Source organism: Rhinatrema bivittatum, chromosome 18 (genome assembly GCF_901001135.1).
Source record: "Rhinatrema bivittatum chromosome 18, aRhiBiv1.1, whole genome shotgun sequence".
Lineage (NCBI taxonomy): Eukaryota > Metazoa > Chordata > Amphibia > Gymnophiona > Rhinatrematidae > Rhinatrema > Rhinatrema bivittatum.
This window is the reverse complement of record NC_042632.1, coordinates 35,382,647-35,397,959: the sequence shown is the minus strand read 5'-3', so window position 1 is coordinate 35,397,959 and position 15,313 is coordinate 35,382,647. Positions and strand designations below refer to the sequence as shown.

General features: G+C 44.0%; 1 protein-coding gene across 1 annotated transcript in view; it reads right to left on the bottom strand.

Moving 5' to 3' along the window:
* SLC6A7 (solute carrier family 6 member 7) overlaps window positions 1-15,313 on the bottom strand; it is a 78,809-nt gene that overhangs the window by 37,475 nt on the left and 26,021 nt on the right. The window contains exons 5-9 of the mRNA XM_029583440.1: window positions 14,355-14,589; window positions 13,455-13,593; window positions 12,848-12,982; window positions 10,377-10,480; window positions 6,655-6,779 (exon numbers count right to left, since the gene is read on the bottom strand). Coding sequence (XP_029439300.1) covers window positions 6,655-6,779; window positions 10,377-10,480; window positions 12,848-12,982; window positions 13,455-13,593; window positions 14,355-14,589 — 738 coding nt within the window. The remainder of the gene's footprint in view (window positions 1-6,654; window positions 6,780-10,376; window positions 10,481-12,847; window positions 12,983-13,454; window positions 13,594-14,354; window positions 14,590-15,313) is intronic.

Here is a 15,313-nt window from a genome sequence, read left to right as displayed (position 1 = left end):
AGCCACTGGCCAGCAAAGTCAGGTTTGACAAGAATTTCTGAAAAGTAGCAGCTAACAAGTCTGCATTCAATTCAATTCAATGATTAAAGGGTAAAGAGTTAACAGCTGCAAGCATTGAACCTTCCCTCTTTCACAGGTCAGCTTTCTGCATACACCACTCCTCCCTCATTTCACAGTCCTGCATCCTTTCTCACACAACCTGCCGATCCCTGTCACGCACGCAGCCCCCAAACCTTTTCGCATGGTACCCTGTCTAAAGAAAGCACGACTCCAGCTCATAAGGAATAAGTCATCCAGTCCTAGCTTTTCATACTGAGAAATAGCAGAAGGTTTTAAAAAATGCTCTGGTTGGAACATCAGATCACATGAAGCCAGGTGATCGTCCTAACCTACGCATAATGAAGCTCTGGAATTCCTTGCCAGAGGATGTGATGAAAGAGGATGTGCACTGCAGTTAAAAAAGGTTTGGACAAGTTCCTGGAGGAAACGTCCATTAACCATTATTAAGGTAGAGTTGAAGAAATCCACTGCTTATTCTTGGGATAAGCAGCTTGGACTCTATCTACCCCCTGGGATCCTGCCAGGTTCTTGTGACTTGGAAGGATACTGGGCTTGATGGACCCTTGGTCTGACCCAGTACGGCAAGCCTTATGTTCTTATGTCCAACCTCTGTCCTTTCTCCTTCCCATGACGCATCTGTCTGTCTAACCGAGCACCCCATCCTCTTGGAAACCAGTCTCTCCCTGTCTTACAGAGTCTCCCATCCTCTCTCACAAATGCCTCCCTGTTTCACAAACTTCCCCACCCTCCTGCAGTTACCACTCCTTGTTTAGAGCATGCAGTCTGTCGTCCCCCCCCCCCCCCCCCCCCCCCCCCCTCTGGAACATGACATCCCTCTTGTCTGTACATTCCCCACATCCTACAGAACACAGCACCTTTCCCCAGAGCCATGCGGTAGAAATTATTCATTACTCATCCTAAATTATGCACTGCTGTTTGTACCTGTCAAAGCTAACCCAGTTTTGGTGCATACGTAATAAGCATTCTCATGACTAAGTGCATACTTTTAGAATTAAGGATCAGGCATCTGCAATGGATCAGTTATTTGAGCCATTGATTAGTAATCATTAACTAATTACCTAATCCAGGAATTTGTATCCTAGTTCCTTTATTTGAATTAATAGACAGTAACTTTTTTCTGCATCAAATAAATAGTCACCCGGGGATGATGAGCAGTGATATCTTACTGGTGTTGTTTTAGGCCCATATAAGTGAAGGCTTTCCATGGTTTATTGCTTTTTGCAGGCTCTCCATGGAATGGCAGAGGAACCGATGACTACGGGTAACATGAGCTGGGATTAAAAATAGACCTGCCAGAATCTGAAAAGCTGCACTGCTATTATAGCTGGAAAACAGATTGCTGGGACTGGATCTATTTACATTCCCTGCAAACAGAACACTAAAGCAGTGCTTGATAAAGGCCTTTGCTCCCTTAAAGGTAGATTTTAAAAGCGTTGCTCGCAAAAAAAAAAGCCACATACGCTCGCGTATGCGGGCCGGGCGTGAGCAACATGAATTTTAAGAAGCCACGAAGTACGTGCGTTCATACCCATGCACGCATGAAGTATAACGGGATGGAAAAGGGGCAGGGAATGGGCGGGGCATGGGTGTTCCGGGGCGGGGCTAACACTCAATGCGCGTAACTGTGAATTTTAAAAAAGCCGACCGTGGCTCACGTCCACGTGTTATCCGCGTAACTTTACTGCAGGTCCTGATGAGGAGCAAGGCTAGAGATTTTGCGTTTTAAGGCTTTCAGCACAGCGGGAAGGTTCGGGGGTCAAGTGGCTGGGCTTACAGGATGAAGAACCAGAGGGGTCTTGTAGAACCCGATATCAACTGGACAAACTGGTGGACGAATTGGAAAAACTGGTTTTGCCTCATCGAGCTGGTTTTAAAATCCGCCTGCATACGCGCGTAAAAGCCACAAAAGCCGTAGAGTAAATACGCCCGGGACATTTACTTGAGTCACCTCTTAAGATTATGTGCATACATATGCGCGGCGGGGGGGATTTTAAATGATGCACGTGTACTTTTGAGCAAAATATAAAACTGCAGCGTGTCTCCGCTCGCGCCAGTTAGACAGTAATTTTAAAATGCGCGCACAAGCTCCCATACACAGGCGCATTGGTGCGGGAGCGAACATACACTGGAATTTTAAATCGTGCGCGTAACATCCGCATGTATGTTTTAAAATGCACCACCAAGCTGTTTAATAAATACCAATTCTCTGTGTCTGCGTATATGGAGTCTAGCCTAGTTCTGCGGTTCCTCACGGGGCTCCTCCCCGTGGGAGTGGCCATCACCGCAGTACCCAAGAATCCACTCCAATACCTCAAAACCATAACAACATGCTCATAGTACTTAAGGCAGCTTCAGACTATCAGCAGTGCCTCAGTAATGTGTCTAATGCCTTTCAGTGCTTGTTGTCTAGTATTCCTGGTTCCTGTGTTCTGTGTACCTGTTTCCTTGTCCAACCTTATCTTCCAGTTTCGTCTTCCAGCCTTGCCTTGCCTCGCCTCATCTTCCAAACTTGCCTCATCCAGCCTTGCCCTGCCTCATCTTGTCTTCCAGCCTTGCCCTGTCTTGTCTTCTGGCCTTGCTTCATCCAGCCCTGCCTTGCCTTGTCTCATCCAGCCTTGCTTTGCCCTGCCCATCTTGTCCAGTGTCCCCTGTGTCTTCGTCTACCATTGGCCTGATTCTTTGGATCTTGGCCTCTCGCTTGGACCCGACTATGATTGCCTGCTGCTGGGATCTGACCTCTTGCTTAGACCCGAATATGATTGCCTTCTACCTGGACATGACCATTCTTGTTAGCCGCCTGTCTCCGACTTCATTAGTTTGCCGCCCTGACCCTGGAGTACGTTTGGACTCTAGTTTTCCTCACTACTCTATGGACCTGCCTAAGACCTGCTGGCCCACCAGAACCCGTGGGGAAGGTGGCTGGCATAGGTGAAGCTCCAGTTTGTCCAGCTATAGGGCACATCCACCAGCTGCCAGCATAGGCCTCGTAAGTTTGCCTTTGACGATGCATCAAATATGCCGCAGCACAAAGGGCTCACAACCTCACCACCCTTCACAAGGAACAGCAGTAAAGTTAAATGGATATCTTGCATACGTGTGCTGTGGTTTTCAATTTTAAAATACGGAGTTACATGCATGAGTATTGGCCCTACCCTGGATCACCAATGCTCCACCCCCTCATTTTTCATGCAGCTTTTTAAAATCCGCATTGCTTGTGCGTGGCCCACATACATGCTTATGTGGGCATTTTTGCACAGGCAACGCTTTTAAAATTGACCTCTTAGAATCCTGCCTACATGAAGGACGTTGCCATTACTACCTCAGAGAAAGATTATGGATCCATCTTCTTTTCAGCTTTTATATCCAACCACAGTCCAACATATATACTGTCAATTCATTACATTCATTTTCCATCTATGTAGCATGCATAGTCTGCGTTCTCCAGGCAGCAACCTGCTTTAAAACCCCCTTTAAAAAGAGGAGTATTCTAGTAATTGTAGCACAGAAATAGGAGTCAGGGGAACCTCTTTAACTAATGGGTTCAATTCACAGGTCAACCGCCAGGTTTTCCGTGCAAAATAGTAACATTTGTGTGTGACCTCATGTGAATCAAAACAACAAAGGTCAGATCATCCGTCTCCAAGGTCAGGCCAAGCATATTTCTAAAGTAGTGCATTCATATTCTGTCTGCAGACACCTAATGATTAAATTTGCATAGCAAAATTCCTTCTAGGACATGATCAATGGTACTGCAGTTGGCAAAGTTCCAAGGCTAAGAGGTTATCAGTCAAGGATTTTAATGGTGTGGAGAAACCGTGGAGATGGCAGGTAACAAATTGGAGATGTAGGCTGGGGACTGGGGAGGATGAAAGGGGACTGCATATAACTGATCCATAGGATACGTTTTTCTTATCTTTCCTTCCTGATCTCTCACTATTCTTCTCACTAACCACAGCTGGATTTTGGGGCGTGCGACCGCACAGGTCGCACAGAGTGCCACCCAATATCGGGGGGCCAGTGCCCTCTCCCAAGGCAGCTGCCTATTTCTTCCTTGATACTGCTCTCAGGGCAAAGGAGATGCTGCAGCCACAGGGCCGAAGAGTGGTTGCTGGTCTGCAGGGCCCAAGAGAACATAAGAACATGCCATACTGGGTCAGACAAAGGGTCCATCAAGCCCAGCATCCTGTTTCCAACAGTGGCCAATCCAGGCTAAAAGAACCTGGCAAGTACCCAAAAACTAAATCTATTCCATGTTACCGTTGCTAGTAATAGCAGTGGCTATTTTCTAAGTCAACTTAATAGCAGGTAATGGACTTCTCCTCCAATAACTTATCCAATCCTTTTTTAAACACAGCTATACTACTGCACGTATTGATGGCTTCCTCATAATCTACAAAGCCTCATAGTCTAAAGGGCCAAAGAACAGTTTGCTGCTTCTGTTGTTGCTGCTGATCCCCCTTCCAAGATAATCCATGCTGCAAGACTGAAGATCAGCTGTGTTGTGCCCCCCCCCCCCCCCCACCTACCATGTGGCCTGACACGCAGGAGAGTGGTGCTGGTGATGGATGTTTCTAACCGTCCTGCGTAGTTTATTTATTTATTACTTGGATTTGTTATTTGCCTTTCTGAATATGACATTCATACAAAGTGGCATATTAGAATTAGCAGAAAACACACAGAGGTTGATTGCAATTACACAATATGAAAGAGCAGATCTGTGTGGGAGGGAAAGGAGCTGGCGGCAAAAGGAGGATGCCGTCTCTGCTTTCCTGTCTGTCAAGGTACGGGGGAGTGGGGTTGGAGAGGGAGGGAAGGTATGAGAGAGAAGGATATAAGTTCAGGAAGTTGGAAGATAAGGGAGAGGGCAGGGGGATGGATAGAAGGAGGGGATAGGGGAGGAGAGTGAAAGGGCAGAAGGTGAGGGTGGAGTATGTGGATGGTAAGAGGGGTTGGAAGGTGAGGAAGGGGCTAGAATGGAAGGAAAGAGGGGAAGCATGGAAGGTGAGAGGGTGGAAGATGCAGATGGTTGGAAGTGAGAGAGGGGGTAGGATGGAAGGTGAGGAAGTTGAGATGTGAGGGGAGGATAGAAGGAGCAGGAGGGGAATGTGTGAGGTGAGGAGATTGAAGACGAGAGGGGATGGAAAGTGAATGGGGTTGGAAGGTAAGGGGGAGGAGGAGGGAAGGGTAGGTGAGGGATACTGTAAATTGAAGGAAATGAAGGGGGGAGTATGATTTGGGAGAGGTAGGGGTTTCAGCGAGCAAGAAAGGAGGCAGCGGTTGATGGTGAAGAGAACAACCCAACAAGAGGAGTTTGAAAACTAGCTATGCTTTTATAGTGAGGCAGAGAAAGGAGAACTGGAGAAAAATGGGAAAACAGGGAAATAATAGAAAAATGTAGGGATGGAAGTGAAAAAGACAAGAGAAGGAAAATGAAAATGGACAAGAGACCTGGAAAAAGGAATTAGTAGACCACAACAGTAAAGCAGAAAAAAATGTGATAAGTACCGAAGTGATTAGATAACTAAAATGTCCAGACAAGAAAGATAGAAAAAAGCATTTTATTTTGGTTTAGTGAATGGAATATGCCATCTTTGGGAATGTGCATCTCTGATATCTTTGTATTTTGCACAATACAGAAGGAAATGCATTTCCATTTCTATTTCTCTGGTGTTGCACTGCATGCAGAGTCTGGCTTCTTGGAGTTTCCATTGCAGTTTCTGCTTGCATGTTTCTATTCCTAATTTGTAGTCAAGTATTCTGTATTTGTTGAGGATCTGTCTATGCTGTGTATGTAACATAGGTCAAATATTCTTCTAGTGTGTAGCTTTTGTAGATTAGTTAATGCGGGCATTACTAATACTCATGTATTAAGTGCTATTTGCATGCACATTAGTATTACTATCTGTTCCCCAGCAGTAATACTAATATACATACAAATGGCCAAAACTAATTATTTAAATTACCTCATTGTATACTTGATGTACTATCCAGCATTAGTACCTAAGGGACCTCTTCTTTGGGAGGAGGGGGAGTAGATGGGTTTGGAGACCCCGAGGCCACATAGTTGTTTTAGGAAGATGGGTGGGAAATTCCCCATATTAAATGGCCTTTTCACTTTGGGTCTGTTAAGTGTGGGGAAATTTAATGCGCTGAACATGGCAGAATTCCCACTGCAACACTGTCTTGAAAGCAAACATAGTATTACTACTGCGTTTTGCCTATCATTAGTTTGGTTCATCAGATATTAAAGTTAGATGTACCACAGGAGTTAAAAGTGGCACATAGCTCGAGTTACCTTGCTAGATTTAATGTAGCTTAGTACATAAACCCCTATTAATGTTATGCTACATTATATATATTAGTACTTATATACCACTTCCCTCAATCCAAGGTTTAACCCAAAGTGGTTTACAAAATAATCAGTACATAAAAATGCAATACATGAATAATCTAAAATATATCTGTTAAAAACAATTACTGAAACACAATCATAGTTCAATATGTAATTACAAAATAAGGAAAGACAGATGAAAAGAAGTAAGGAAAGAAAAAGAAAATACTTATTTTTCTAACCTGCTTTAGCAACTTGATTCACAGGAACCCCCAGTTCCTGGGACATGTACCCCAGAACGGAAAAAATGGCAAAGCCAGCCAGAATGCTGGTCAGAGCATTACCCAAGGTAACAATAAAAGTATCCCTGTGAAATATAAACACAAGACTCAGGCTTCAAGCACATTTACATAATTTTCCACTTGCTTTAAACATTCATATGAGAAAAGAACAGTATCCCTTGCAGATATCATGGGTCACAGGACACATCCTTTCTAGAGACTGCTTATAAAGCTAAGAACCCTTCAAAGAGAATTAAGCACAATATTGTTAAGCACTAGGGATGTGTATTCATTTGAAAAGAACAGGTAAAATGCAACGAATAAGGACAATTGTTTTTAAATTCATGGACTCCTGAAATGAAAGGAAGTTGCCCATGAATTAAAAAAAATATGTTAATTTCATCTGTTTATGTTTTCCATTCAAGTCTAAAACCCCCTGAAAAGTGCTACAGTGAGACTGGTAAATATAGCAAGCAACCAACTGATGCCTGCATGAGCTACCAGTCAGACTGGAACCTAGGTGGAAGAAATAGGCAACTAGATATGATGGAAGACCAATCAAGATGAAGCATTTTTTTAATCTAGCCTATAGCTGGCACCTGGATCAAGTGACACTGATGTCCTCCCACTGCAAGGTCTGACCATATGCAAAGAAACTCCATTTTTTCTGTTGGAATTCAGAGGGAAAGTTTGTCTTTTCAGAAGCTCTTTTAGAGTCAATGAAAAGCTTTAAAAAAGGAGAAAAACACTTGTCATTGGCAAAGGGCTTTTTTTTTTATCATTACTGCTGCAGTAACAGTGCTCTTACTGTGATAGAGAGACAGAGGCACTGTTTCCTGTCTATTCAGTGGGGTAAGGTAGTGGATTGGAAATAAATAAGCAGTGAATAGCAGTAATTTTTGTGTCTGTCTGACTCTGTACAGTGCACTGCACTGCTTATCTGCAGACAGATTGCAGTGAAATGCAACCCTGCCAGTTTATTCCCTTTCTGACAGGTTTTTTTTTTGTATCGGTCAGTAGTGCATACACATGCACTGTGTATTTATGTGTGTATGTGTGCGTGAGAGAGAAAGATTTATGCACACACTATGAGGGATAGACTTAGAAAGACAGAGACTGAGATAGTACCACAAGCAAGCTGCTAACTCTGCTTAGCAAGTTGGCACTGTGCATACTAATCACTGAAGTGAACTCAGTCTGTCGAATTAATTGAATGTGTATAAGAAACAATAATAAAGTGGTACTGGTGAGTGGTACAGTATTAATAAAGTGTATTGTGACATCAAAACCCCCAGTAGCCACTTCCAATTCCATCATACCACTGCAAGCATAGGGGAGAGGAGGAAATGGCAGGGACAGAGAATTGGATGTTACTCAAAAGCCAGTTAAGCTTGTCAGAAGCACAAAGCAGTAGAATCAATGAGAAAAAAAAATTAAGAGACAATTTTAGCTGCAGCAAGCCAGTGTTATATTCGGTGGCTCATGGGATGGCCCTGCGAGCCGTCTCACTCACCCACCGCTGGCAACCCCCGACATGGCTCGAGGCTTCTCATGGCAGGGATGCCGCGTCTGCAACTTTAGCCACACCACAAGGTGCCTGACTGCCTTCCCTCTAGGCTGCCTCTAGGCATGCACATGCCCCCGACATGTGTGTTCTTAAAGGGCTTGTGTCAGGAAAATAACCGCCTCGCCCTTGGAGGACATCACCAGGCCTTCCTCTTATAAGGCCTCGTCGGAGAAGCAGTCCCTCCCCTTAGCAACAGTTCTTCTGGAGCCCTTGTGCTTCAGTGCATGTTGCTATCCCTGTCTCTTTCTAGCCTTTGTGCCTTGTTCCATGTTCCTTGTCTTGATTCTTTGTCTTGTCCAAGCCTCCTCTGTGCTCTGTTCCTTGCCTGCCCATTCTTATTTCCAGGTCTTACTTGTTCCCTTCCTCGTTTCTCCTATTGGTCTTGTCTGTCCTGTTTGTCTCGGACTGAATCCCTGGATTCTGACTCTGGCCTGGCCTGCTATCTGCTGCTTGCCCTGACCTCTGGCCTGTTGCCCATTCTGCTGTCTGCCATGTCCCTTGCTCAGATCGGACTCTTGCTCTGGATATATCCATAGGGACCCACCTAAATCCTGCTGGCCATCAAAACACAAGTCTTTCAGCGGATCCGCCAGCACATCTCTGAGCTCCCTCAGTATTCTGCTGCTGGCTGCCTCTGTACACAGGTGGGAGTGGGCTGTCTGTGGCTATGATGGGCTGTGAGTTGGCTGAAGATTTTTTTATTTCTGTGTTTCATTGATTAGTCGGTTAATTTTTGTCCTGTTTGTATGTATTTTGTTTTATATATGTTGTTGCTTTGTACCGTTGTATGTTTGTACACGGCTTGAGACAGTTTTCCAACCAACAGTCTATAAATAGTTTTAAATAAATAACATAGCAAGAAATAAAACATTAAATGTAGTTGAAAACGGTGGTCCTGGTTCCCTCCTTTCCCTTCTATATTTTTAATTGTAGCAGCCTCAAGATGGGGGAGTAGTTTCACAACAGATAATCAACAATAAATAATCCCATGCTGACTGGAAACTCCCCCCTACCTAAATATCATACTACAATTCCAGGTTATAAAGGTGAATGACTACTACTCTATAATAGCCTATAGTGCAGACCAGAAAAGTGAGTATCCCTAAATGCAAGCAGCATTTATTTATTTATTTACAAAAGTTATATTCCGTACACATCCACAGTTTGAGGCAGACCACAGAATAAGTATACGTAATATCAAATACACCAAATAATGGTGTATGGAGAACATTGATCGAGTCTCTGGAGACCTCAAAGAGAGTACGATATCAACAAGAAGCTGCGTGATTGCAACAGAGCAGGACCTGCGTCTGACAGCAAAAGGCTGGCGCCATAAACCATGACGAGCAAGATCAATGGCAAGAAGTTACTTTCACGGTTGTGAATATTACGAAAAGGTTCAAGACTGATTATAAGTGAAAGGTTTGCATAAACAGAAAGGTCCTGGTGCAGAGCTGTCCAGGAAGTATTAATTCCAAAAGGAGGGGGGCCTGCTGCCGAGAAGGCTCTGTCCCAGGACCCTGCCAAATGAGCAGATGGAAATTTGAGCAGTTTGGAAATTGGGGAGAGGGAGGGGAACGATTTTCAGTAATCCGCCTAGGTTCAAAGCCCATAGGTAGTTTTCTTCCTGTGGACCTGATAGGCAAGTTTCCAGAAAACTTGCATGCACAGTTTTACATTGGAGCATTTGATTAGATGCATTCATGTACGCAGAAGTCCGGTTGAACTTTGCATCCACTTTTTCTGTGGATGAAGAAAAGAAGGAAAATGTGCAAAGATTTGAAACTGCCATTCCGCTTACATACTTTGCTGCCACCAAGCTAAGCACATCCCCGGGGACGCCCCATTCTAATCCAGCTAAAGGTTGCGTCTGAATCCCCATCTATACTTTTTAGCTCTTCCGAGGAGAGAAGTTTTCAGAGCGGCTAAGGCTAATTTATCTGAGCAGATCGCTATTTACCTGGTTCTACGCCTGAAAATCATCCTCTTTATGGGAAAAACAGTGGTGCAAAACAGAAGCAATATTTGAACCAGAGCAAAATGCACACATATGTGATCGCTTCCCCCACTGTGCTTACTGTAGCTCTGCACATGGAAATTAAAAATAGGAACGTACCTGTAAATGTTCTGATGAAAAGTGTTGTAAGATGCAAAAGTAAGGAGACCCCCGAAGCCAACCCCAAGGGAGTAGAAAATCTGCAAGGCTGCTTCTATCCACACCTGCCAAAGAGAAGTGAAGAAGGAAGAGACACCACGGAGCCAAAAAGCCTTAAATCAGTTGCTCTAACATGTGAAAATCTTCAACTTGCACTCAGGGCAGGTGTAACCTCTTCTGTTGTCCCCTGTGCAAACAATTACTGTGCCGTCCCTACCACAGAGTCCAGCGGAGCCATTCATGGGCTTCTCTTTTTTTCATTAACAATAACTTTATGAGTGTCTGGACACCGTCTACAGTTGTGTTGGGGTTAGAGTAGGACTGCAAGACTTTAATGGCTGAATCTGGGATACTTGTTCAAGGTTGTGCCAGTAGGGAACAAGCCGTTCATTTGGGGGTGGAGAGTGAGTGAGTTGTCTGGTGAAAGATTGTAGCAGTCTACCCTGAAAATATACCTAAAAGCACACTCTTCAAATTCATCGCCACAAAATATTTCCAACCTCGTACAAAGGCCTCAAGGCTGCTGGGTATGTCCTGCATTCAAAAGAATTAATTATGCACAAAAAAAATAAAATAAAATCTGGCAGCAAAATCCAGCTGTTCTCAGCATTTCAGTTCTGTGTGAGAGCCGCGTCCAGATCAGACCTTGAACTGGGTCCTAGGATATGTTATTAATGCTTTCTATCAGATAATAAAATAGTTTCTATCCTTTGATGTCTCTGGCTTAAAGTTTTTGGCTCAGCGTGCTTTTTAAAATTCTCTGTTCTTGTTTCTGTTTCTTTTTTTGTTCTCTCTCTCTGGTGTCCTTTTTTCTTTTCTGTTTAAATTCTGTCCCTTCTTTGTGTTTTCATTTCAAGTAGATACTTTAATCCTTTCCCTTCCTTCTCTTTCTTCTCCTGCTTTCTCCTTGTCTCCTCTTCAGATTCTTCTTGCCTGCTTGACTTTACCCATTCCTCTTCCTCTCTCTTTTTTTTTCATATACGTCTCCCCACATTATCTTCCTGGATCCCCCCATCCAACAGATCCAAAATCCTCTATCAGACCATCCCTGATCCTTCCCCATCATGGGTCCTTTCTCCCTCTTGCTCCGTCCAATAACCAAATCCTCCCCTCCATCCTCATCTTCTTTCTCCCTCATATTCCCTCCTAGCCAGGATACTTGCACCCTCAGTCCCAGTTATCCTGGGCTCCTTGGACCCTGATCCTTGATCCCCATCCCCAGTCCTCTCTCCCTCAGGCTCTGGTTCTATCTATCCTTCCCTCCATCCTAGGTCCTTTTCTCTCTCCTGAATCTCCATGTCCTTCTTCTGGCTCTCTCTGCCCCCCATCCCAGGTTCAATCTTCCTTCTCCTCAATTTCCAGAATATTCTTCCCACATTCCTGCCCCATGACCCCAGAGAGCTCTTCCCACTTACCCTCCCACTCTTGAAAGGCTCAACCTATGTCCCCAACCCACATCTAGAGGGCTCTCCTTGCATTTTTCTCCTTCCCTGAAACCTCTCCCTGTATTCCTCCCCACAAAAGCTCTCACACATTCCCTCCCCAGGTCCCCCGATCCTCTCTGCTCTGCAATTCCCAGTGTAGCCTGGTCTCCTCCTGATCCTCCCCACTTGACAGAAGGAGTGGCACTTAAAAATGTCAACTTCCTGGGCTGTGTTTGGCCCAGCCTAATAGTATGAGCCACGTGGATCCCATAGATCTTGTGCTTCATACCATGGGACTGGCCCCTGACAGCAAAAGAAGTTGATGCTTTGTTAAGAGCCACTTCTACTGAAAGTTAGTGGTTACAGCGGGAAGTGGAGAGGATAAGCCAGGTCCTCTGTGCAGTTTAGACTTCATGGACTGACTAAGCTGGAGCAGCTGCCGTGTTCCAAGTACACAGTTTGCACAATGGGTCACACCAGCACTGTTTGCACGGACATCCTTCCTCCCTACAGCACATTACACCGGTACTGTTTGAGGAACTATATTTTATTGATATCTGAAGGGAATTCAGGTCAAGCCCTCTTTCAGTTTGGGGTTTTCTCCTTACTGCTCAGCTTCTGGGTCTCATCTATAATCAGAATAACCTACAAAGGGGACAAAATATTTCCATGTCTATGTTCCTTAACTTGTAGCCATCTGTGCTACTCTGCTGGTGCTTCCATTTCAGTCCTGATTATGTGCAGGAGAGAGATGGAAGGACAGAGAATGGTGAAGTCAATCTCCATGCTCTGTAAATTCTGCTGCATTTACTGTGAGATTAACTTTTCTGTCTCACACTTACATACCTTATTGACCGAAGATGGTAAGTAACTAGTTTAAATAAGATTAAAAGACCCGGGTATAAAATGTATAAAAGGTATAAAACACACAGGATATGAATATAAGGGGAAAATTAAATGCAATAGAAAAATCAACAAACAGTGAAATTTGCAAGCCTGGCTTCTCACCTTGGATGTCAGGAGGTGATCAAACTGGGGTGTGAGATAGAATTTGATTCCTTTCCAGGCTCCATCCAATGTCACTCCTCGGATCAATAGCATAATAAGAATAAGGTAGGGGAATGTGGCAGTGAAATATACAACCTGTGGGGATAGCACATGAATCTCAATGAACCTGCAAACAATGCAGCAACAAAGCACTGGGTAAGAAACTGTAGCCATGCTTGGCTGACACCAATAATGCAATGATTCGAATGAGAATGTATACTAATGGTACTTCTGGAGTACTTTGGAAAAGACTCCACGTCAATTGCTACCATGCTATAAATATCTGCCTTGTCTTTACTACTGAAATATTTATAGGCCAAGATAGCAAAAGGCTAACGAGCAGACAAAATGCATGCTGATGAAATGAAAAAACTAGCTGGAGTTCTATATTGTTCTGAGAAAAATGTTGAATTCAATAGCCGATCAAAGAGATGTGAAGATTAAGAGGAAACCACCAACCCTTATGAAATGAAAACAAGATAGCAAGTTCCTAAACCTATTTAATCAACCAATACATGACTAGGATTTATTCAGTGGAAAGGAGTTTTGTGTGAATAAATGGAACTACCTTGCCAGATGATTTGACTCCCTTGAGAATACAGAGATACACAATAGTCCAAGAGAGAAGGAGGCAAAGACACAAATTCCATCGAATTCCTCCAGGATCCCCAATTCCTGAACTGCCTTGTATGTGCAGAACATAGCGACTATGAAAAGAAAAGTTGATAAAAGGAGTTGGTTAGGGGGTTGTTTTTTTTTGGTTGTTTTTTTTTTGTTTTTTTTTTATCAAGCAACAGAAAAATATTGCAACTCATTGCCAAGCCTCAAGCTGCACTGTCTCGAAAGCATGGCCATCGTGCTACTGCAGAGAAATGACTCTGGTGAGTTTACAAGAGCAGAGTCCTCGCAAGTAACAAACGAGCAGAAGACACATCCTTGTGCACGTATGAAAAACGCAACTGGCGCGGTGCTGTGTATGATAAGCAGGTAGTAAGAAGACACGGCCAGCTTTGTTGCAAAATGCTTAGATCAAAGAAAGCAAACAGATTTCTTGCTGATTTTTTCAAACTTCCTGGCTATTACCAAGTTCCATGCAGATGGCTAAAGGAATTTCATTTTCCTGGCCTCGGAGAGCATGCCATTATGACTTTACTCAGAGGAGTCCACAAATTATCCACAGCCACATGCAGTGCTGAAAAGGAACCTGCAGCATTTTGGTGCTCTTGGCTGTAGGATATGGATCTGAACATTTCTCTCCCCTCCCCCCCCCCCCCCCCACCCCCCCAAACACATGCTGTATTTTCTTTCTTGATGTTCAAAGGCTTTTGCTTTCGGCCCCCATGCTATGTAATGCACCGTTAGTGGAATTTTGACGATCCCATCTCTCCTCCTATCAAACACCACTATGGACTGCAGACAGATCACCTGTGCACCCAGATCTGCCCGTTTACATTGACCGGGGTCTTACCTCCAGTATTCCTCACTGGGGCTAACAGTGCTGCTTATGTTGATGGGAAAGGCAGAGTTCCCTGCTCGGATGATTCGATGGTCTAGGCAGAGGTCTGTGTTCCACCAGTTGCCACAGTGCTGCCAAGGCAGGTCATTGGTCAGTGAAGCGAAAAGGTAAAAGAGCACATACGCGATAATCATATTGTAGTAGATGGCCACTAGGGAGACAATTAGGATTGTGCCCATCCCAATCCCTGATAAACAGAGAAACAGAACTCGGTGTAAATCTGGTTTTAGTGACCAAAATTGCAGCACAACCCCCAACATTTGCTTAAAGTTTTCTATTTTAGTACTGCAATGCTGGTACCAAGTTTCTTTGCTGCCCCAAGGAGGCTATAGTTCTTGGTGTGCTTTCCTGTCTGCTTCATAGCCTGCTTGGGCTTTGATTAGCATAAAAGTATGAAGCAAGAGGCAAACAAACCCGCCTGGCCGGAAACCATCAGTTCAAATACCATGTGGCCCATCTGGGCCTGAGACAAAACAATGAATGGGAAAGAAAATAAATACCCACAGTGATGTTTAGTGGAAATCAGCCGAGATAAGTGCATTGCCTCAGTTATTCCTTAGCTTTTCCTCATTCATTGAGAGAGAGCTAAGCCTTACTGGTCTTTCCAAGCTCAAGGTGTGACATCCTGAGGAAAAGATATACTTGATTGCTTTTAGAAGAATGCCCTTTGGTACCAGATGAAAAAAGTCTTTATAAGCAGAATGTTCTTGCAACAAGAATTACTTATTTTAAAAGGAACAAATTTGAACTTTCAATGGAATTTCTAAGATGGAAACTCCTCCAGTAAAAGGAGTTGATATAATTAGGAAAAATGAAGAAATGGCTTCTCATGAATATTCTGCAAGAGAAGCCACTGTTTGATCTGGGCTGATTTTGAAGTTGACCGTGATAGGTTGCTCTCTCTCAACCAG